Source organism: Dromaius novaehollandiae, chromosome 4, assembly GCF_036370855.1.
Source record: "Dromaius novaehollandiae isolate bDroNov1 chromosome 4, bDroNov1.hap1, whole genome shotgun sequence".
Lineage (NCBI taxonomy): Eukaryota > Metazoa > Chordata > Aves > Casuariiformes > Dromaiidae > Dromaius > Dromaius novaehollandiae.
This window is the reverse complement of record NC_088101.1, coordinates 71,188,530-71,213,222: the sequence shown is the minus strand read 5'-3', so window position 1 is coordinate 71,213,222 and position 24,693 is coordinate 71,188,530. Positions and strand designations below refer to the sequence as shown.

General features: G+C 40.7%; 1 protein-coding gene across 14 annotated transcripts in view; it reads right to left on the bottom strand.

Annotated features, from left to right (window-relative positions):
* Window positions 1–24,693, bottom strand: part of LDB2 (LIM domain binding 2) — a 213,793-nt gene that overhangs the window by 111,733 nt on the left and 77,367 nt on the right. For all 14 annotated transcript variants that reach the window (XM_064511395.1, XM_064511397.1, XM_064511396.1 and 11 more), the window contains one exon: window positions 24,499–24,601. In XM_064511395.1, coding sequence (XP_064367465.1) covers window positions 24,499–24,601 — 103 coding nt within the window. The remainder of the gene's footprint in view (window positions 1–24,498; window positions 24,602–24,693) is intronic.

Sequence of the window (24,693 nt, the reverse complement as noted above, 5' to 3'; positions counted from 1 at the left end):
TTTAAAAGTCTGCATTGAGTAACTCTTCTCACAAACAGGCCAGGAAGCACCAAGCTTTGCCATATTCCTCTGCTTCAGGTGTGAATGAGGCCCTACAAACACTTCAGCTGGTCTGGAGCTGCAGCCTGTCCTGATGGGGTTAATCCCATGGGAGACTCTTCCATTTGGAGCAATTCCCAAAATATGCTTGTATGTATCAAGCACAACCTAAATTTCAATGACCAGCTCTATGAAAGTCACAGAAATGCAGGGTTTGTCTCACCTGAGTATCCTTCTCATACTGATTCCTTCCTTTACATCAAAGACTCTCAGCTTGCTCACCATTTCATCTGCTCCCTAGAAACCAAATTTACCTCCCTTGAGGAAATTTTTGCCCCAGAGCTGAGCACTTCATGATGCCATATGCATTACTATACATTAAGCCTACCATTGGCTGTATAGAAAAAAGGCTGCTAACAGGACTCTGTGACGTTACCCTCCTGAAGCCGAGGACGGACCACATCTGTTCACAAACTATCACGTTCCTTTGGCAGCCCCTCAGCAACAGCCCCACTACTGCAGCGCTTGATCTCTGACGAGCAGAATGAGAAGTCACTCGGGGTGCTGTGCCGTGGCCAGACGCCTGCCAGAGGGCTCAATGGGATCCAAACCCAACGGCCTGGTACCATGCAACAGCAACCACAGAATACAAGATACTTTTTGACCATTTGAAAACGTATGATTTCTGCAGGGATTAATAGTTGGGGTTTTTTTAAAGCTTTTTATATTATTTTTGAAAATTTTTCTCTTCATGCATAGCCAAGGATTTTATAAAAGGCAAACTGTTTCTTAACAATGTGTATTATATACTGATGAGTAATTTTTTGAGGAATAAGCCAGATAGATAACTTTGTTCATGTTTAGTAATATCGCATTCAACACACATCCCCACTAACATTAATACAGGATTAGGTACTAGCTAATATGAGACCAGCATCAGAATCTGACCCCGGTACCGTAAAACTCAGGCAGCGCTTTAACCTAAGAACCCAGAGGGCTTTACAGACCAAACATGCAGTAACTGCTCACTCAGGCTGAACCTCCCTCGGAAACCTCTCATCAGGATATCAGTTGTACATGAAATATGATCAGACTAAAGCAAAGATGGCGAATTTGCAAACTTACGCTGAAAATACCTAACAGCCTTCTAAAACTAGGGACAGTCAAGCTATTAAGAGCAAAATCTGCTCTTGTCCCTTAGCTGTTCTAAGTTATTTTATCTTCCTAAAAGTGGCTCTAGTTTCTATAGGAATGTGCTGTTTTGCCTGTACCACCTCTTTCAATTTGCCATTTTCTGCTTAAAAAGAGATTGCTCATTGCAAACGTAAAGCATACAAATCATGTATCAGAATAATTAAAACACGTAAGTCAGATGCATTCCCTTGTTTTACAAATTACCACAGTTGAGACCCATGTCTCCTCATCCTCCCCCCAGAGCTCTGCCCACTAAATCACACTGCTGGCAAGAATGCTGCTGCGCTACTCCGCGCAGTTGTCTCTGCAACAGAAATATTCCCTGCAGATTCAGCTTTGTTCAGTCAGTTTTTAGCCAACTGCATTTCCAGGTGATCATGTACCTGCTAGATGAAATAGCGGTTGCTTTTCAAGCGCTGCAGGGAAGCATGAATTTATTCTCACTATTTTCTTTGGAATTTAAAAATAAATGCGACCAATGTTCCTATCTTAGGTTCTGAAAGAAGCTAAATTCTGGACCAAGTTAAAAATGAACTTGAAAAATCCATCTCCTCCAACAGTAGCCAAGAAACTTCATCAGAATAAGGAAAACACCAATACTGCTAAAATGATATGCTGTCCTGTTTCTCTGTTTTGTGCTTGCCTATCTTTCTCTTATGTATTTAAAAATAATGCAGACATTTTCACACCAAACACCTCTATGATGTTTTTCCCTTTGTCTGGCTCTTTGCACTTCCAGCTAATGTCTAACGCAGGAGGTCTCAGTTCTGCGGTGAAGGCATCTTGTTCGGCTTTGCAGGAAAGCAAGTTGTGAAGTGCAGAGCATGCGAAGGAGCAACAGCCGCTGGCTTTACAGCCATTCTCCTTTGGCTTGCAGCAGTCAGAAGCCACTTTGCATTCAGGTGGTCCTAACTTGAGCATAAAATACATAATGTTCCAAAGAAATTAAATGAAAAGGGGGAAAAATACTACTTCTGCCTGCACCAAAAAATCTTTTGGCAGGGCTGGATGTTCCACTTCTCTCCAGGAGACCAAACAGTGCAGTTTTCATTAAGCTTTATAATTGTGCCACACAAAAACTGGAGCCGTGCCACAAAGTTATATTCACCCTCCAGTGAAGACGGCAGCTTGCTCCACCCCTTGTTTGACTTCAAGGATTTTATCCAGAACAGTGGCGTTTTAGCACTGTAAATCGTGCCTGCTAATATCATGGCAGTCTAAGTTCAAACTGTGTTTATCACAACCACAACAGTGCCGAAGCATGACACATTCTTGAATACAAAGAATCGGCCAAGGTCAGGGAGCAAGATTTGATGAAGTTCTGCCATTAATTCTATTTTAAAACGCCCTGCTCTCATTTGGAACGGACACATGTGAATCAGGCTTCGGGGGGGGGGGGGGGGGGGGAAATTAACAAATCTTTGAAAAAAACCAAAGCTGCATAATCTGCTGTATTTCGGTTGGTCTTTATCCGCAAAATCCCAGATCTTTGTTTAAGCTACAAACCGACTATAAAAATCAGCTCACTGGCCTCTCTCCCTATTATCCACATCCCTGCACAAATCAAATGAAGCTTTTGCTGTAAAGCTGATAAAAAACACCACACACATGAGCAAGCTGATGTATTTAAAAAGTGGTTATCATTTCTAATCCTTTCCTCTCTCTCCAGGGAACATCGTCTTTCCAAGGAACACACAAAACTCCACCACTGAGCACACATCAGCACTTATACTTGTTTTGATTAGGGATTTTCTAAAATAACAATGAACAAAGTACTCTGGCATTATCATTGATTTTTAGCAGCTAGGGAAGCAACACGACAGTAGTGCAATTGTTTAAAATCAGTGAATAGCCAGGACTAGTTCTGACAAATATTTGCACTCACATAATCTATTTCGGAGACCTTGCGAAACGAACTACAGTTCCTATTTTGCTAGCATGTGGATGCTATTGCCATCTCTTTGTAGATAACCCAGATCCCCATGTATAACCCAGAACAAGAGAAGCGGTCACAGCCGATAAATTTACGTGTGAGCTCTCCTACCAGGCAGTGGGATTTGGATGGGATTTGGGGTATTGCCTAAGATTGTATCCAGTTCCAGTTCCCTGTTAATTGTTCCAGGAAAACAATGCAATTTTTATTATCTAATTTAGACATATCCAAATGAGTTTTCCTCAACCACTCTAGACAATCAAGCTCAGGTTTGGGCATGAAAGGACTAATACTCATTTCACACTGGTATAAACGCAGCCTTGCAACTTGCCCCAAGCCAATGAGCTACAGCAATTGAAAACAAATGTGAGGTCGGACTCAGGCCCAGGCTCTTAGAATTCATTCTTTTACATGTGAATTCTTCCCCATAGGACAAAACTCCTTGTAAAAGATTAAACTATCAATCATTGCATTCCCTGATTTCAACACGATTTGTTCCAGATTGGAACCAAATACTAAAAAGTTTGACTTACAACTTAAGCACTGCTGAGAGAGGTTTAAAATGTCCCCCTTCACATCACGCGTATTAAAATTTTGTCCATCCAAAGACTTTGCTCTATAGATAAAGCTGCAGACACGAATTACGAGTTTAGTCCTTTGAAAAATACACACACACACATATACACACAAATGCACATGAAGCATAAGAAACAAAAGCACAACACCTAAAGTAATAAAGATTTCTGGCGGAAAGTGGTGCTTCTTCAGTGTGGACTTGAGCACAGTGAGTCTTGCATCCATAGCTGCTGTCCCTGCAGCAGAAGAAGCTGCACCCATCCAACACACAAAACACACTATATTGTTTAACTTCTACCAATTTAATCAGTTGTTAAGGCCTCACCGCCTTCTGCAAAGGCAGTACACAGTTTATACAGAATGAGATAGACTGAAGTAACAGTATAATATTTACTACAAGTCAGTGCTTGATCTTGGAAACAGAAAAGGACAGGAAACGGAGATGAATCTACTAACGGAGAAAATCTTTACTCTGTACATCTTTAAGTGCTGATAAACAGCAAGAACAGCACTTTAGGAATAGCCACAGCAGTTGAGGAATTATGAAATATCTAAATAAAATCAACTCGACTGAAGCCATTTACATCCATAGTAATGTTTTTCTGCAAATAAGGTCCTACAAGTTCAGTTTTCTCTGATCCTTCTTCTCTTTGTTGGGACATCAGAGCACACGCACAGCAAAGACTTGGCCCCGGTCTGCTTCCGAGCAGGCACTGCTAACGACCGCTTTGGGGAAACCGAACTCAGTGCAACATGGCTACGCATTTTAAACCAAGAGAAACAAAACGCTGCGTTCCAGCAAATCCCGCTCTCTGTCGCTAAAACGAGTTGTCAGGTTTTTGTTATTTGGCAATTTCTGTTAAATGAATAATCAGATAAAACAAATAAAAACAGAAGTAACACCTGCTTAGTTTGACATGAGCGCAGGGGTGAATCAGATCCAGCTTTAAGAGCTGCCCTCGGGTGCCGCAGGAATCAGAGCAAGGTAATTCACACACCGTTAGGCCAATTTTCAATGGACTTCTGTCAGTTGAACAGTTGATAAAAGCTGTCTGGACCATCAAATACTGCATAGTGCAAGATACAGCACAGTGAATGTACGTAAGCCCAATCAGTCTGAATGACAGATCTGTGTCCTCGCTGCCTGGTCTGTTGGTGCTGTTTTTGACAGCTATATATATTTCATTTTCAACAGAGTTCAGAAGTGCAGGCCCTATCTATATGGCATTTTTAACTCACATCTGCACAAATGTCATGGTATTTCTCTAGAGGAAAAAAGTGTAGAAGTTGCTTTTTGTGTCAGCTAATAAAATTATTGTATAATTTATTCATTTATATTTCTTAGCTGTGTATATGGTTACCTAACAGTTACAAGACAGATGACAGATGTGGACAAGATGACGCAGTCTACTCCGACGTTCCTGTCACTACTGTCCAGAAAGACATGAAGGAAGAAGCGATACGGAAGACTTTCAGTCTTGCACAAGGACCAACAAGTTACCTCTCCTATCCAAACTGAGACAGCTACGAATCACTAACAGAGTTTGGCCTCACGAATCCAACACACAACCACCATGTGATTGAACAAGCACTGCCCTTTTCCATCAGATATTTAACAGCGGAAAGAGACACCAACATTTATCTTCTGCCTCTAAGAGGCATTCTCATCTCTAAGAACTGCAGAAATACAAACTAAAGGTATTTCAGATGCTAAAAACTTAACTGGTAAAAAGGCAGGCCATTTGCAAGACAAGCTTTTTCTATGCCACAGATTTGCTCTTAGGAGGTGTGTGATATTTAGGTCTGCATTTTCAAATGCACTACTGACATCAGCCACCTAAACTCACACTGGTTTGTAACATGCATTCAGCATTTGCCTTCTCTATGTGTCTTTTGACAACCCTCCCCTTAACCACGTAAGTAACTATACACTTTATTAATCTTTCACTGACTTTGGTGGAAACTCCTGTACGTTCTGGAATTTTGAAAACGAGGGCAATTTTTAAGAGCTTAAACATGCTCTAGAACATATTCTAGAAATCTGTTGTTAAAATACATTTTCATCATCCTTACAGGCTAAAATGAAAGCATTGCCTGAGTCATGAGGAATGCAGACACAAGAAACAGAACTATATACAAATGTAAATTGGACTGGTATTGCAAGTAAAGACAGACGCTTCATTGCAAACATGATGACCAAATTCAGACCATCTAATGCTAAGGTGTGAATGGACTCCTATTTCCAAGACAGCCACCTAGAAAGTCTTTACAATCAATTAGCACAGAAGATAACTTTCTGATGAGCCTGAAAGTTCCCAAAACCTGTGTATGTGCAAAGGCATCTGGCTTCAGCTGTCGGACACCTGGATCCATGTAACCTCCACTGTGCTGCAGTGCTCAGGATACAAAATCAAAGAGGGCGCCTGATCCTGTCCAACAGAACAAATTTTACCTGAACTAATGTCCGCAATCTGAATAGACAAGAATTTGATCCTTTGCTAGCCGTATCCTTTAGACTTTCTCCACTTATCGAGATGTAACTTCAGGCACAAATAGCAAAAGTCAGCACTTCTATTTTGTGTGTACAATACACTGTGGGCTCAGTATTATCAGCAGTAGCTTTTGGTTATGAATTCAAGAAGAAAAACATTGCTCAAGTAAGCACATAAGAGCATAAATTCTCAGAACAGCAACTGGACAGGAATCACTGCATACAGAATTTTTCACCTGTAAGATGATAAAAGCGGCAGAGACAAAATAAATGGGAGCATGGTAATTTTCCTCATGAAAACAAGAGGTTGTATGATAAAAAGCTGAAAAAGAGTGTGTGCCAAAATGGCAACTGTCTTTTCTCCACTGATAATGTGATGCAGTCAGATATGCTGTCAAAGATCAGAAGTAACCTGCAAGGTTTTATTACCTTTGATTTTTAGCACTGTGGTACATAAAATTAATTTGTATTTTGCTGTAGAAAATGCAGAATTAATGACGCCAATGTAGAATAGAAATTTTTGCCTGTGCAAGCTCTGTGAATTCACCTCAGAATTCAAGCAATACTTCCAGCAAAAGAAAAATATCTGCTTTGCATTTTATAGCAATATACAAGAGGTTCAGTTTGGTTCATACGGGCTTTCAAACTTTTGGTTACATAGCCAGACTGCATTCATTTTGGATCTTATAATCAGATTGGATCTCTCAGAATAGTAAGCGACTTAGAATGGCATTTGGCAACGTGATCCTGAGAAGATAGCAGTTCCCATGGAACTGCAGTGTCTTCATTCTAAAACTAGGCAAAATCTTGCAAAAGTGGCAGAAGAGCAGCATCTTGTCCAAAGCTTTAGGAAAGACGGTATAAAGATAAAATATGATTTTGTAGTGAAAGTTCAGGAATTATAATTCAGTGGATTTGGGCTTCCTTCCTAGCATCCACATACAACTAGACAAGACAATTCATCTTGGACTCATTAGCTTCAGAGCTTTTAGAATATTACTTATTCAGCTCACAGTATTGCCTTCCATGAGAGATTAGAAGTCAGAACCCTCAAAAATGATACTAGGAAAAAAATGCATCTCGATTTTTAATGTAAAAATAACCACACAATCAGGGGGATCTCTATGTTTTTCATCAGGTGACCCCTTAAAAGCAGAACAGACTTAAATATATCCTAGAACTGAACACAAAAACAAGTATTTGGGATCTGTTCTTCTCCTTCCTCCTTCTGCAGTGTTCACCCCACAGGTAGAGACTACAAACTCTTCCAATCCCTCACTCTCTCCCTGCCCCAAGTATGAGTATGCCCCTCAGGGCCTCGTGTCCCATTTTCCCTGGCCAGCCCCAGCAGTGGCCCTCTATTTCCAGCTATAGAGAGAAGTTGCCCCTGTGGTTGGACCCTCACCGACTCCTCCTCTGTGCACCAGAGGGGAGAGGATGAAGTGGCAGGTACTAGAGAGCTTGGAGGAGCTCAGATGTCTAAATACCGCAGAAACTAAAATAGTAAAACTGTTCCCAACTGAGTGTTGTATCAAATTTGCAGATCATGACATTTTCTAGTGAGATACCAAGGTGTGGCAGCCTTACAAGTCCAAAGCTTTCCTACCGGCAGAAAAATAACATTGATGAATGTCTGTGCCCTACTAAACTTGAAAGAAGTAACATGATCTGACCAAACTTCAAAGGAAATGCAAGTGGTCTCCAGTAAAATTCTGCATGCGATGTATTGCTATTTGAACAGGGAAGGAAAGTTAGAACTAAATTCTGCAGGAGATTTCTTAGTTTCACCCACGTTAGAAAAAACACAGGACCAGACATACCCAGATACCTTCCTGTGTCCTGTTCCTCACTCTAAGAGTGAAGGTAAATAGTGAGTGGAAGGAAGGCCCAATGCATTCTTGCAAAGGTTCTTGAATGAAAAAACCATCCAGGTTCTGCCCATCAAGTGGTAAGAAGTATTTTGTTAGAGCCTCAGCTCAGGCTTTCCTCCACGACAGAACTACAGCAGAGACAGCAGGTTGAAAAGAAGTCCTCAAGGCTGCAGAGAGGCACTTCTGGACGTCATGAAGCACGGTATCATGCACTGACAGGTTACGAGGTGGTAAATGGAATGAGTCCTTCACAGGTTGATCCAGCTGGCCAGAGCCTCCTCCTGCCCCCTCCCATCCTCATGTACTCAGATTATGCAGGTTGGGATGTGAAAACACATGAGGGAACTGGGCACTCAACTTCTACACAAAGACAAAGAGAACTGACTATTTAAGATGTTACGTTAAACAAGAGAGGAGTTCTTGAGGCATACTGATATTAAAAAAGAGACGCCGATACCCTCCCTCCCCCCAGCTATTTTTGTTACTTTTTGCTTTAAGGGGAATACTGGAATTTCCTACTGTGCAACTTGTCTAGAGCACTGGGTGGAAGACACTGTTGACACACTTTTAGCAAAATATCTTAAGACTTTTCAGCCATTCTGAACTAATTTTCATTGCCTTTTTGGCAATGGACAAAATTGGGTTGATTTCAAATAAAAGGATGCTCTCACATGGTCCGTGGGAAAACAAGCAAGAGCTTCAGCCACTCCTGACATGTCTTGAGGAATTCAAGGCATCAGATTTAATAGTCAATATTAAGTATGTTATCCTTGAGATAACTTCTGGCTGTTTTGAAGAGCCTGAGAAAATACTGTGGATTGGAAACTTGAGGAAGATCATCTTTAGTGCCACCGCAACTGTAAATAGTACTGATGGCAGGCAGATGAAAGCTTCTGTGCTGTTTTCAAAGAGAAATACATTACAGAAATCATAAAAGCATCTTCAGTAACAGCAAAGGAATCTATACAAAAGCACTATAAGAATAAACAGGATATTAGCTGAAGTTTCATTATTGCTATCTTTGTAGATGTCTATATTTATGCTAGTTTAGAAATATGATAAATCCGATTGTTGCTATTCTCAGTAAGCAAGAGGCATCTAAGATTTGAAACAGGAAGTTAGATTTCTTCCAGAGGAAGAAAAAGAAGAAAGTGTAACTTTTAAGAAAGGTTTCCACTGATCTAAGTCTGTCAACAGCTCTCAGCAAACCCATGAAACAAGTCTGAGCAACATCTGAAATATCAGAGAAAGGAAGAAACTTCCCTTTGAGGATTTGTAGCCATTGTCATATCATCCAAGAAAATTTCTATATTTTGTCTCACATCATCCAAAGAAACTTCTACATGTTTTCTTAAAAGATTCTTGTGTTATCTGCCATAGCTGCAACATGAACTCTCTCTCTCAAATGTGGAAAATACATGAGAAATTAAAAAGCTGGTAAATATTATTCATTTTTATTTTAACAAACAGAAATTTAGAGGGGAAATGGACAGACAGAAAAAATACATAGTCTTGCAGTTTGCGTTGAGACTGGGAGTTCTCGCCATTTATGTATCGCTGGGCAGAACTCATCCAGACAGGCAGCTGAAAACGACGTAAGCTGAAGAATAATTGCAGAGATAAGAAAATGGAAAAATAGAGTGGCAAATGATCCAGAGGGAATCTGAAAAGGAGCTGCTTCCTTCAGTCCAGAAAATCTAAACCTCAGTTAAATTTCCAAAACAATATTTTGATGAAGAGTGCTGGAGCTCTGCCATGAATTAATGAGCAGATTACTTTCTTTAAAAAGATACAGAGCTAGCTGGACACTGACTTAACAAGGTAATTATCAAATGAAAGAGAACTGCTGTACTGCTGTGAACCTGCATAAAGACTCTAATAATTACTGATGTTTTAGCCTATCTTTGTTCTAAAAGAGTCATGTATTTTAATATTTTTTCATGAAATATGTTCAACTACAATATCTGGAATAGTAGCTTTACTCATATATAATCAATCAAATATTATCCTTCCCAGACTGCTTTTTGAAAAGGAAGGCTGTATATACACAACATTTTACCCAGCCTGTTGTGCCAGTAACCCTGGAACATTAACGATTATTTTATGAAAAACCAAAAGTTTCATGAATGCATGTACCTTTCATAAATGATGGTGAGACTTTAAATACAGTGGTGAGACTTTAAATACAGTAGCACAGTATGTCTTTTAAAAGAACATTTTTTTTTCCTCGAATGGCTGTACATAATGGCAGTCCCTTGGGTATATTCATAAGAAGTTTACATGAACACTTATAGAAATGGCTGTGAGCATCCTCTGTCTGCAAATTTTGGTCTTTGCTCCTTTACATCATCATTGCACAGATGTGGCATATGAGTATAAAGCAAAATTTGCTCAAGCATTGTTGACTTGAATTTCTTTATAATTAGTTTATTAGGATGTTATTTTTTCATTGCTTCCTTCATAACTAAACTAGGTTGACATATCAAATAGTGCATTTTCTAAAATCAAACAATGACAAAAAATCAGAGTATAACTATGATTGTGTGAAGAAGGGAAAGAGAAAAAGACCTAAGCCCTTGAAAATCTTGTCAAAAATATCTGTAATGTTTTTCAGTGAGAATGAAAGTCAGATGATAATGTGTACATGAAAAGCAGTATTTGCTATCATAACATAGCTGTCTGATTCAGTCTACCAATTTTCTCTAACATTAGAACTGTTTCAAAATTTCATGGAAAAGGACTCACGGTTGTCCCTTTCAATCTTCCTGACTTTCGCTTGCAAATTCAAAGCACACAGAAGTATAGTTTAGATCCTATCAACAGGTCAGAGAAATGTGTCATGGTCTGGTGGGTACATGTATCAGTTTCATAAGGACAAATTATAAATGCTGTGCAATTGCAATAACCCTGATTTTAAAAAAGAAGTGACAGAAGAGGAATACTCAATTAGAAAGACATGCAAGCTAGAAGACTCTCACATGCCGATATTACCTCATTATAGTCTTGCTTAAAAATGGCTTTAACATGGTCTCTATAAATACTATTTTTTGTTTATCATCTCTGCATATTAACTAGCACTTTCAGTAGATACTAAAATGTCTTGAATTAATCATTCAACTTCAACAGAATTGAATGATTATCTCATGATACACTGTATAAATAAGCAAAAATATCAAATATTGATATTGCCCTCTTTTCTAGAAGAACATAACATGGAGATCCTCCGTTATCTTTACTTCTGGTATCATTCAAGTCTAAATGATGGGTCAGTCCTCTTTCTCCTCCACAGGTGACAGTTAGGTAGTGATTAAGGCAAGGAGGCAGACAGTTCTTGCTAACAGTCTAGGAGGAGACTGTACTTCACTTTTTCTTGCATCTTGCAAGGTGCACTAGTGATGGCCAGTGCCAGCGGACGCTCTGTTCCCTGCACGTGCAAGTGTCCCAAGCTCTCCAGGCCGCACACCAAGCAGAAGGGATGCTGCCATTTCCTGCACTAGCTGAAGTGCCCCACGGCCATTACTTTTGGTCTCAGTACTTGTGTGTGTGCCGTGCTGGAGCTGGGGAGGACAAACGCATAGATCGCGATGGCCAGGCCAACATTTCTCCATTTAGGGTAACTGACTTGCCAGAGAGAGGCAGGCATTGATGCTAATCCAAAAATTCAAACTTCATGGAGAGCTCACGTTGCACTGCGATGTACTCACATGTCCGGGGATGTTCAGATTGAAGCTGATAGCACAATCTTAATCCTGCTTTCTTGCACACGTGTACTGCAATGATGCAGACTGTAACTGCGTGATCACATGTATTTGCACAAATGAATTTGATAGTACACAAATTTACTAGAATCTACAAATATGTGTGCCTTTCTATAATCAAGAGACATATCAAGGTATCTTAATACTAATTTGAAGTCATGCCAGTCCACAATATTTTTACTGACATGTTGCTTACATGCTTTTGAAAAAATTATGGCTAGGAGCAGTTGAGGTTTTATTTATTAAATCTGAGTTCTACACTGTGGAATCACACCACCAGATTCTAAATAGGTCTTTTATCTTTGTTTTTATTAAAGAGAATTGATGAGGGAAGAAAGAAGTTTCCAAAGAAGGCACTTTCGGGATGTAAGACTGGCTTTCAAAAATGCTAAGAACACATGCATTTAATGATGCCATTCTCTGTGTGACGGGCTTCTTGTCAGTCACTAACAGACTATAGGTCAGAGCAGCTACTGCCTCAGCTATAGGTAAGAGATTGACCAAAAGCATGTGGTGGATCTGGAGCAGAAAAACCCAGCTACCTCTGAGCCCACCTAGTGAGTGCGCTGAGGAAATTCATCAGCACCACAGTGGCAGAGACACACGGGTGAGCAAGGCTGCAGACCTCACCCAAACTCAAAGAAGTGACTTTGGTGAAAGGGTGGGAGGCAGCTGGCTAAATATTCCACCTTTGCTGCTGCTCTGGAAGAAAAAACCAAACAGGTGTTTGGGGAAGAGGAATTCCCATCATACCAGAAAGGAGCATTAGTGTAGGAACATGACCATCGCTGGAAATGTAGAAGATCAGGCTCCTCCGGGACTAACATACCTCCTTCGGAATCAAGGGAGGAGAGCAGGGTTATTCCCCATCAGAAGTAAAGAAACCTTTTTTACCCATGATGGCAGGCACAGCACCTGGCAGGATGCTAATGAAGGCATTATCACAAAGAGGTTCCTTCTTGAGAGGCTAAATCCACACTAACATTTCAGTTCAGGCAAGGACTGCTCTTGTGAAGTCAGTGTCCTAATTGCCCCCACTTTGCACACCTTGGTCTGCACCGTGGAGCCACCTCTAAGCTCACAAGCTGGTTTCCTTTCAGAGGGAAGGAATCAGGTGAACTTCAGGAGTGCACCTAATGCACTCCAGCCACTCATAGGCATTTAGTTCACCAGATAGGACTGGATCTAGTCCAAAGCAAACCTCCGCAAAACATGGTCACTGTGGATGTCATCTCCTCAACACCAGCTGTTTTGCTCTACAGATACTCTCCTACTGCACTACTTGCTAATCTAGACACAGCCTCTAGATACTAGCACAACAACAGATTATGACCCTAAGTGAAAAAGTGACCCTTGAGAGTAGTAACAGTACAAATTCTACCTTTCTGGAGCTGGTTGGAGATGCTGACTAACTAAACTTGAAATGCATTGTCTGGACTTCTCCTTTCTACTTACTGAAGTATCTTCTCTCTATCTTAATACTCTCAAGTTGTACACCAGTTCACATCACAGGCCGTGCACATCTTGCTAAGCTAAGTCAAAGTCTTCCCTCAGTATAGCATATCCTCTAGTCTCATCTTCAGTCTAATACTACTAACCAGTTCATTATGAAATTAATTTCATTGTGTATATATGATTATGAAAAGCAGAGCATTGAACAGAAACAGTCTGAACAGAGCAGAGATTCTTTGTTTTCCAGCTTGAAACATTTTCTTGGTGCAAGGCCACATTTTGGTACGGTACCATAACTTTCACCTGTTCCTTGCATGAACTTTTTTTTTTTTAATAACTATGATCTGGAGCATCCCTTTGGATTACAGAATTTGATGCATAGCCAGCCATGCACGTGCAACAGTTCCTAAGAATCAAGCCTCAGCAGAAAAGCAAGTATGCATATGACCTTGAAACAAAAATAGCTGTCAAATCAAAGGTAATTTGCGACAAAAGACGGCACTGATCCTCAGTTAGGGAACATCAAACTGGTCTGGGTGCAGGACTGTTTCAAAATAATGTCATAAGGATGTGTTTTACAAAATAGGTATCTATTTTTAATCTCTCTATTCTCATTTAAAAATGGATGAACTGATTTACCTAGAGGCTGAAAAGGGGCATGAAAGGGGAACAAATATAAGTAAAATCAGTTTGTGAGAGTAAGGAAAGTCTGAAAGTCTCTGAGCAGCTTAATAGAGGGGAGGTAAACACAAACAGTTATCTAGCAGGCTGCTGCTATCATGTGTGCCACCAAAAATATGTTAGTTTAATGCTCCCTGGACCAGAGTTACATTTTACCTCATTTTAGTGAATTAAATCATGCACTACAAAGGAATTTGGATCTGAATGAAAGGAACAAGATTGATATCAGAATGAAAAGTAATGCCCTATTAATTCAGGTCCAGACATTAAAGACAAAAATAAAATTAAATTACACAGTATTCTAATATTTCTGGACTAGATAGAATTGTGTATAAAAGCCTTTTTCATAGTCAAATGGAGAGGAGAGCAGTAATGGATTCTTGAAAGGTACAACAAAATGGTCAACTGGACAGACGATGTTGACTTAAAAGCTCGTGCTGAACAGGTAGCCATCTGCTGGTCCTCCTCTGCCCCCATTCCCCCACCAGAACCAAAATAATAAATTAAGATTAACCGAGGTCACAGATGAAAAACAGCTGGTTCAAGCTGAAATGGTATGAAAGAGGCAATGCCGGTAACGAAGGAAGAGCATTTTAAAGGCGCAAGTCCGCCTGGCTGGAGGACCACTCTCACAAGTGGTCAGGTCATTCTGGAGTACCAGTAGGTAGGAGACGGCTCCCACATTCTTGCCCAGTGCTCAGCGGCACATGGCAGGACCCTGAGCCATGAGCTGCTCCGAGCCGGGGAATGCTGATCCACGCATCTGGGCGATGAAACACACCTCCACACCAAAGCCATTTGTTCGCAGAGACTCCGTGCACTGTAGCACATCTCCTCAGTAACCCCAGCCACCACGAGGACATTAGAGCTAGCCCTTTGTGCCTCCTCTTGGCTTTCCCATACAATAGCAGTCACTTTCAACGCCTTAGATCCAAGGTCCTTAAAAAAAGGAGAGCAGCTCTGGAATATCAGATGTGGAGTGGCACCTCTTCCAGGCAGGCAGAGGTGGGCACTGAGCAATGCCCTTTGGAGCCAGGACCTTCCTGGTTGTTCTTGTGGAGCTCAAAATATCACACATCTCAATCGCTCTGTTCCAAATCCAACATAATCCTGTGAGCTGTCTTCTCTGATGTAAACTTGTAAGAATGCCTACATATTGGTTGCATTTGTCTTGAAAGATCCTAAACAAATACTCCACCGAACACATTTCTCCCTTGAGGAAACAAGGGGAGAGCAAGCAACGAAGGGAAGGTATTGCTTACATTCTCGTTCTGTAAGCACCAGAATGGACTTAAATACTACAGCATAAAACCTGTATGGATCAAACTTGTCGAACAGCCATATATCAGCATCATTTCAAAGGTAATACAGTTCGGACTGCAGAATTCAATAAGATAAAAAATGAGAGCCCCTGTATAATATTTCAGGTTTCTACAAACAGCAGACTGAAATAAATAAATAAATTCTTAACTACATTAATTCAAGAAAACTTCCACTGTGAAACTGGGAACAGTATCGCAGTGTCCGGAGTCAGCTTTTGACTCTATAATCATGGTGCTATAGCTGACCCAATTTAAAAGTATTTTTATAAAGATTCCATAATTTTAGGTGATGTTGCATATTGTATTCTATTAAGCCATTTTAATATATTGCACTACAGTAAATACCTACTGCCTAAAAAATAAGGTACATCATGTGGAACCACTGGTATCATTGAAATATAGTGTAAAAGTTTTACTAAAGTTTTATTTGTATGGTAAATACATAAACTCACGCATATTTATGCAATAAATCCAATACTATATTAGGATGCACATTTGTACATTTAGCCATTTTCTATTTGTGTGCAAAATGAAGTCTGCAGGCAGAGGTAGGATTTTGTAGTGAACTTTTTATTATCTGATCTTAAAAAGCACTGGCACCTACAAGCCTTGTCCTGCTAATGTCCCAGGACTGTGAGGTCTACAATACCACTACCGACAGTGTAAGTAAGTGTTGGTATATACACACTATAGACATTTCAAATTATTATAAATTTTAAAGTACAGATAGCATTTGAAACCAAACACTGACCTGCCTGCCTGTTATTTAACAAAAGGTAAAAAGTACTGACCAGTTCTTCCCAAATACAACTCTCACTATGCTAAGTAAGAAATAATTTACCCTTAGTCTGTAATACCAAAAACTGTTTATTATTTTGAATAAAAAGATATTGCTTTCCATTATTTTGCATGGATTTGTGTTATTTTGTTACCAGTTTGTCAAATAAAGAGAAAGATAGAACTAAAAGCAATGTAACTGAGACGAGGTGGATGAGCAGAAGCCAACTGAGACCAGGGGTTATTCGTACTGGGTGGGGGAAAAGCCCATAAATCACTGTGATTCTCTCTTGTTACTTTTACCTTTATTCTTCCTGCCCTCTACACGGACACTAGACTCCTATAACGCATCTTGTTCCCTATTATATTATGATTTCTCCCCAAAAGGGCTTATCACTTTATCTGTTTACACAGCAACAGAATCAGTCTGATTGATGGGGATTTCCATGCGACTTTGCAATCAGAGGCAATATATAATTGTGCAACATTAACATTAGGAGTTTCATAGCTCCTTTCCAGTTGCCCCTTTACAGACAGAGGTTTTCTGACATTGATTTGTACAGCATGCTTGGTAACAAGGAAGAGAGATCTTAGACACCCATTCATAAGATATTTGATATCAGTGTCATTACAAGAGGTTGATAGGACAAGTTTTATGATAAACCTTTGCAATCACTGAACAGTTTATTTTGGAGTATCTGGGCTAGATGACTTGCATAGGCTCTAGTATTAGCAAAATATTGTTGACATTGCTAAAAATGAGAAATTGTAGGGTTTTTTTAATCACAAAAAGTTTAGCACCCAAGATGAGAAAATCATCTCAGGACTTAGGATGATAGCTGAGACCGAAGGGAGCAGCGGGCTGAGTGCCGGCGCGCGCGGTGGGAGCCGTGACCACGGGGAGCTGCAGGGACAGAGGCCCAGGGCCACCTTGGTTACGGGACATCCCCAGCTGCCCCAGCAGATCTGCTCCAGTGCCTCATTCTTCTTATCCCTAGGAACTAATAATACCTTAATCTACACTTCTATGCAATTTAAGGCCAGCATTTCTTCTCCTGTTCATCATGGATATGGAAACAGACTACATCCCTTTCCTTCAGAGGTCCTGTTACCATGTCCCTTCTCTCCCTCTTTTCCCCAAGTCTTCTCCTCTGTACACTGAACAACTCCAATTCTTCCAGTTTTCTTAGTAATTTTTATCTTCAAGACTCCCGCTTTCCTCTGGACACTCTCCAACCAGTCCACATGTTTCTGCAAGACTGCCATCCAAAACACGCATTCAGTGCAGACAAGAAAGGAAAACCCAGTCAGTACGACAGATACAGTCAGTTCTTCAAAATGCCCGATCTTCCAAAGCTCAACTGACCAGGACAGAATACAGATAAAAACTATGAATGAAAATTAAGAACCTGTTAAACAGACTTGGTAAGATATCCAAAAATCTACAACTGTTTTATGAGAAAGAAAACAATTTGGGCTAAAAAGTTAGTAGCAAAATAAAGCAATAATTCAAAGAGAAAAAGAAAAGATAATTAGGATGAATGTAAACTGTAAAAAGCAAATAGAAAAAAATGTGAAAGCGTTCTACAAAAACAGATATTATGAAACAAAAAACACTAGAAAGAGATGCTGAAGATGTCAGTGAAGAATCTCAGGTGGTATGCACTAGGGAAAATAAGAAAGACCTTTTCTGAAGTATATTCAAAGCTAAATATATCTGGAGATAGTAAATTTCTTAACAGCAATAAAACAATCTTTTCTGTTTGACACTTGGAAAGAATGCTGATCTTGAGATGACCAAGTGCTTCCTAGTTCATCAGCAACTAAGAAGGGTCTTAAATAGTCTCTATTAGGAGTAAATATTTTAAAATCAGCAGTTCTAAAAGTTTCTTTTGCACATTTCTACCTGAAGTTATTTTAAAAAAAGAATTACTGAGGAAACTCTGAAAGACCCCCACTATTGTGCTGATATTTAAGAAGGGACAGAATATGATCAGGTAACTGTATACCAGATAACATAATACACTCACTAGCTTGATATCAATCCAGACAAAACAGTGAAAAAAATTATACAGGATTCAACTGACAGAGATTGAAGCAAAAGGGATGTAATTAATGCCAGTCAACATGGTTTTATGGAAAATAGGTCTTGTCAAACAAATCTGATTTTACTCTTTGATGAGCTTAGAGAAGTTTGGGTGATGAAGATAAGTGCATAGATGCAATACACTTGGATACTTGTAGTACATTGACTTACTAGTACACTACATTATATTCTTACTAAAAATTAGTATTATACAGTATTAATAAAGCACATGTTGAATGGATTCAGAATGTTTAACTAACCAATTTTATGAAGCAAATATTGATTGGAAATCATTAACTGGCAGGGGGAGTGGTGACCCACAGACACTGATATTAGATATCAGACCTGACTCTAAAGACACTTTTATCCACGGGCTGGAATTAAATTCAAAAGTATTACAAGCAAACTTGGAAGGTGAAACATAAATTAGAAGAGTGGCATATAGAGATGAAGAGCAGGCAGTCGCACAGAATAATCTGCCTCACTTACGAAGCTAGGTCAATTTACTGCGGTGTACCTGAATGCTCAAATCGTGCTTAATGACTGGGATTTCTCTGGGGAAAAAAAAAGGGGGAAAAAGAAAGAGCATGTTCCTGGAAATACTACAATCTGTTTCACTTGGCTTATTAAATTTCCTCTGTAAGAGTTATGCGAGAGGAGCCAGAGGACAGCTCTACAGAAAGCTGGGGTGGTAATGCAGCAGGCCAGCCTCGCCGAACGGCCTTTTGGGCAATAGTTAGGCAAGCGGGCGATGTGCGGCAGATTTTGGCTGTTCATCCCCACCCTACATTTCTCGCCTGTGAGAAATCCCCACTAGGTGCAGGTTCCCACGATTACACCAGCAGAAGTTCTCCAACAAGGGCTCTGAAGTTAACGGTGCATCACGGGTTATAAACAGGGACAAGGGCAGGACGGATTTGTTTCAGAAGGGAAAGCACCATTCGCAGCTCACGTGCCGCGGATGCCCAGACGGAGTGATCTGCAGTGCAGACACTCCCGCAGTATATTCTAGAGGCACAGGTAGGAACCCAGGTAAGCACTTTAAAGCCCAAAGCTCACTGCACTCTGAAATTACTGTCTACAAAATTCTGCTTTTTTCTAACTTTCTAACTTTCCAAGGAAAACTGAGAAATGAGGAAAAATCAAAGCCGAGTTCATGCACCAAATAGGCGAAATGAACAGTAAGTGCATAAAATGCAAAGCACGGTATAGTCATATTGAACAATCCAAACATAAACTGCGCTAAGCAATTAAAACATAAAGCACGTATTCAATTATCATCTGAAGACTCAGAGCAACAATAAAACTGAAAACATTTTACATTTTTTCTAGGAATACACAGATCAAAAGAGCTCTGCTTGTCCCTTCTGAAAATTCTGCTTTTAAAACTGTAACATTACGCAGTGGCCTATTAAATTCGGTGGTGGAAGCCCACGAGGGGGGTCTGAAATTCTCAATACATTCTGTATGTATAGGCTTAGTAAATCCGTTTTGAAGACTCCATCATACCTGCATGAAAATTTTTACAGCTACAAATGTGATTGCCTGTGCCTTTGGTTCCTCACAGTATACCTCTCCATAAACAGCAAGCTTTTAGTGAACATGACGGAAATCTAGCCAAGCTCTAATTTCCTCTATAGTGGCAACGACACAGATGATGCGCTACAGTGTCCATTTGCTCTGAAAGAGTTAACTTTCTAGCTCCTATCCTCTGCAGTGCTGCATAAACACTGCACATTATTCTTACTGAGCATGCTTCATCTTTCCTGTCTCCACAGTCTTGGGCTGTCAATCACCTGTCAGTCGCCACCACATCAGCACAGTGCGCATCACCAGGCTGTCAGCACAGCAGCTGATGAGACTCTGCTAAGAGCTGTCAATCAAACTTGTTTCTCTTATCTGTTCTGGAAATATTTTGTCTCTAAGAAACAAAGAACCTGGGCAACAATGGATCAGAGTCTAGTATTTACTCTTTCACAGGGGTAGTAGGCTCTTAACGGGAAACGAGTATGTTTTACCCACAACCAGGGAAAAAAACCCTGTTCCATTAGGCGCTTTTTGTTGTTGTTGTTGTTGCTTAAATCCGATTTAGTTCTTGACCCAATAAATCAGGGCATAATAAATTAACACAAATTTCATTTTACTTTCACTGTAAAATGAATTTCACAGGTTTACTTCTTAAGTTCCTCCGTCGGATGCAATTCAGTGCAGGTTAAAACAGGAAACCTCTCTCTGGTGCTGGGAGCCCTTCCCTGTCTTTGGGCATTGCGATGTATGATCTTCCTCTCTGCCTTACCACAGCCAAAAAGCCAGACTAGAGAAAACACACATAATTTACAGCCTCGTCACATTAAAATATATCTTTTTTTTGTAGCATTTCTCGTTAAAACTCAGTTTCAACATGGAGTTTAATAACGTATCAGTAGGGTTCGTAGATAATAGCAGACCAGAAGAATAGCTAAGGAGTATAAGCAAGCAGGAGAAAAGCATATGCTGATGTTTAAAAGAAGATGGTATCTTCCTTCTGGAATACTGTACAGGTGAGGAGGAACTGGAGAAGGCAGGGTTCTTGCATCTACAGAAATAAAATATGGAGGAAAAAACAGAGCAGCAGAGATGGGCACAGCAGTGATGGCAGGGCTGACACAGAATCTCTGCGCTCAAAGTTGAGCTGGGCTTTCAAGTGCACATCTACACGAGGCAGAATAGTGTTCTGCAAAGATAACTGGGCTAGGTCTAACAAACCTGGCAATCAAATTAATTAGCACTGGCAGATCACTGAACTAACAGACCTCGATTCTTTCCAGGGCCCGAGTAAGTATCTTTACATGCTGTGCCATACAGATATACAGGCACATTTAAGGCTAGCTTGAGTATCAGTACATAGTGTTGTCTCATGCACAGTAAACTAAACATAACCCAGTGACTTAAATTTTGCGCTCTGACCCATATCTATTTTTCCCTACAAATTAATGAATCCTGGGGCTGATAGTCTAGGGGAAACCTTGCATACCTAAAAGGGAACCTAGCAAAGGGAAGTAAACCACTTTTCTCAGTATATAGAGGAGTGCAGCAGAATGTGATAATGTAAAAGTAGGCCTAAAAATATTTGGTGTTTTTCATAAAGCTTCGGTTCAGGGTCATGAAATTAGATGAGCAGCTTAGTTTTCCGAGACAAAAAAGTGAGTTTACAACCCTTACAGTTCCTTGGACACAGTGTATATTAAAAGTTAAAAAAATGGGAGGCAAGGAAAAGTATCTATTTTTTAATGTTGTAATATTTACACTGTGTATATAAACAGTGATTTACAGCCCTAATTCACATGCTCTGAACATCTGGTACTGGCTCCGGGACTCAGGCGTCCAGGTAACAGACCGGAGCATGGCAAGAGTCAGCTGGGAAGAAGGCCAGGAGAGGCCACGATAAGAAACCCTCGGAGTGCTTGGGAAGGCAAATGCAAAAGCAAGCGGGGGAAAGACGCCCCAGAGGGATTTGGAGACTGCGGTCACGATTAGAGGAAAGACGACACGAGCATGCAAGCTTGCAGCAGGCCCCCCAGGGCACTCCAGAGATGGGAGCTGGGGCGAAGGGGAGGCACACGCTGCTCTTCCCGGTCTTCAGCCTCTCAACTGGGAATGTCTCGAACCCAGAGAAATACTGTGACCAAGGACAACAAAAACCATTTGTCCTCCCCCCTTGCCCATCTCCCTCAGAGAGCCTGGTTTGTGTTTTTCTGGAATTTCCTCACTCCAGAAGAGAATATTTTAGTTCCCGAAAGAGGAAAACCGTTGTCCAGGGGAGAGAAAATGAGGTGCCAGCCACAAGCGATGTCCAAGATGTAAGCAAATATCTCACAGATTGAAGCAAGACAAAGGAAGGCAATTTTGAGCTGAATCCTGGAGCAAAGGCAAGAGGTCAGCATCTTTCATCAACTTCAGCTCTATAAATGACTTATCAAAGGATGCCTATTTCTCTTTCCTAGGGTCTAATCTTGGTTCCCTGCATTACTGTTTGTGCCTTCAAGAGTAAGAACAAACAATTTCTCTTCCCCCCTCCCCTCAGAGCCCATTCAGATGTTTTTAATCTCCACTAAATATTAAAGAATTTGTATGTTGGGGTAAGGAGGCAGGTGTTACACTGAGCGCTGAACAGCGGGCCAGACTTGCTGGGTTTTTTTCAGCTTTTCCTAAATTCCTCGCTCTTGCTGCAGCCTCTCGTGTGTCCTGCCTTACACAACCCGAGCATCCGCCCGCCAGCCAAGTTTCAGCGGTTCCCGGGAATAACGGCAGCATGCCAGTGCCCGCCGGGCGCGGGGAGGAGGTGAGACACCGCAGAGCCGCGAGGGATTTGGCGCGGGGCTCTGGCGGGCAACGGGGGCACCTCGGCCGGGGCTCTGCTCGGCGGGCGCCCGCCACGCGCCGAAGCGACTCTTCTGCCGACGTCAGCACCGCAAGGCGAGCGGACCGCTCCGCTCCCACGGCCCGGGCACGCTTCAGGGCACCAAGCTCCCTTGCCGGGAGCTTTTAACTCACAACCTGCACCCTGCGGCCATCCCGAGCAACGCTGGAAACGCGAGCGGCTACTTGGACACCCCCTCACCCGGCAGGGCTGCTCCCAAAGCCTGCTCGTACGTCAGCCCAAGTCCCCAGACTAGAACAGCTCAAGCATACTCTTTATAGCATCGATAAATAGAAAGACTGCTAGTGTCAGTAAGAATCAATAATAGTGCAGTTCAGAATTACGTAAATATTTACCAATGAAGGAGCTGGAGTGTGAATGAACAGAAAAAGCCCTATATGCTGGGCTTTAATCGCAGGTGCTTGAGAATAACAACATCGAAAGCTGCTACAGTTTGTGCAAAGGTCAGAAATTAAAACCACAAAAAAGACAAAAAAGATCACGTGCACTAGTGAGCTTTAAAAAACATATTCACAGTAATTTGATCTTTCCATCATGCTTATCAACAGCAATGCTAAGAATCACAGTATTGCCCTGTACTGAACTATTCCAGTTACAGATAGCACAACCATTATCAAGCATTTGTGACAACAGGAATATTTTACCCTTTGACAAATTCTTTCATATGCAGCACTGCTTTCCAGAAACACAACTCCCTCTGATCTAACTGGACATTAATTGCTTTTTTGCTGATGTATCTGTGCCTTCTGGACTGATAACACAACTAGCAAATCTGATATCTGACAAGTTGACTCAACCTAATCAGGACAGATCAGCTGTTACCAACGTTGCTATAGGCTGTAATTTGAGGACCTTTACAGAGTTATCACTTGCTTTGAAAGGCAAGAAACTGCAATTCTGTCAACACTAATCCCACAACGTGCATTCAAAGTGGCTGTTATTTTTTCTTCAGGAGAAGGTAACACTTGTCAAATAAATACCTGAGATAATTGATAAAAGGAATTAGAAGTATGTGAGTGATACACTGACAATCAGTCACTCTCAAGAAAAATGAGAACCTTGCAAGATTCAGAACATTAAGCACAGAGCACAAGCTGTCACTGTGAAGCTGGGGTCACTCTGAATGGAATGAAACAATTTGCAATGCCATTTTTCAGTGTTTACTTATCTCTGTGTTGCTTGGTGCTAAAGCTGAGTGAATTATTCCCTTCAAACAATTTGTTCAATGAATTTTACCCCTTTTTTCTGCTTGGAGTATGTAGGCAATGGATAGCAACACCATCAGATTTATTCACTGCTTCATTTTATTCAAGATTGCATTTAGTACTTGATTGAGAGTATTTTAGACTTGGACTGCTTAGCTGATTGTTCACACAATATCCAGGGCAGGTCCTGACTGTGTGCAAACAGCCAAGTCCATGCAGCTGATGGACTAACAATTATTTACACCAGCAAGGATATATTTTTAGGTACTTTTTTCTGCTTCTGTTTGAATTTGGAAGCCCTTCAGGTGAGAATACTGAAATCTGCCGCAAAGTCCCTTTTCTGTGAACATTTTTGCCAACAAGACTCAACACTTGAATATTTGTGGAAAGCAAATGAACAAAGAGTGCAAGCACAGCCAAAGCAAACTAATTTAAAAATTCCAGAGATTATGTTGTATTATTTGCCCTGCTCCACCAGGAAATAATTTATTTTCATATAATAAAATTCAGAGAAATTCCATAACCTGTCTTTCCTGACAAATCCCAACCCCTGCAATTCCTTAATGGAACTTGATGGTTGCTGAACACAACCAAGTGACATTGTCACTGCCAGGTTCTCAGCTGTCTCTTACTTTCACAGATAAATGTTTAGAAAGTCAGCCTTAAAATTATAACAATAAATGTGTCTCTTACTGTATCGCTTTGGTCCATCTTCCAAACAAAATGAAAGGGTTAAAGTTGCATCATCTTCAAAAAACTCAGTTGCAAAGGCATCCCACCAGAGGTTGTCACTATCCTAGGAAGCAACAGATCATTCACTTAACAGGAGGCAAAATGAAAATATGTTCTTCCTTGTTTAAAGAAATTCCAACGGAGCACGCATAGTCT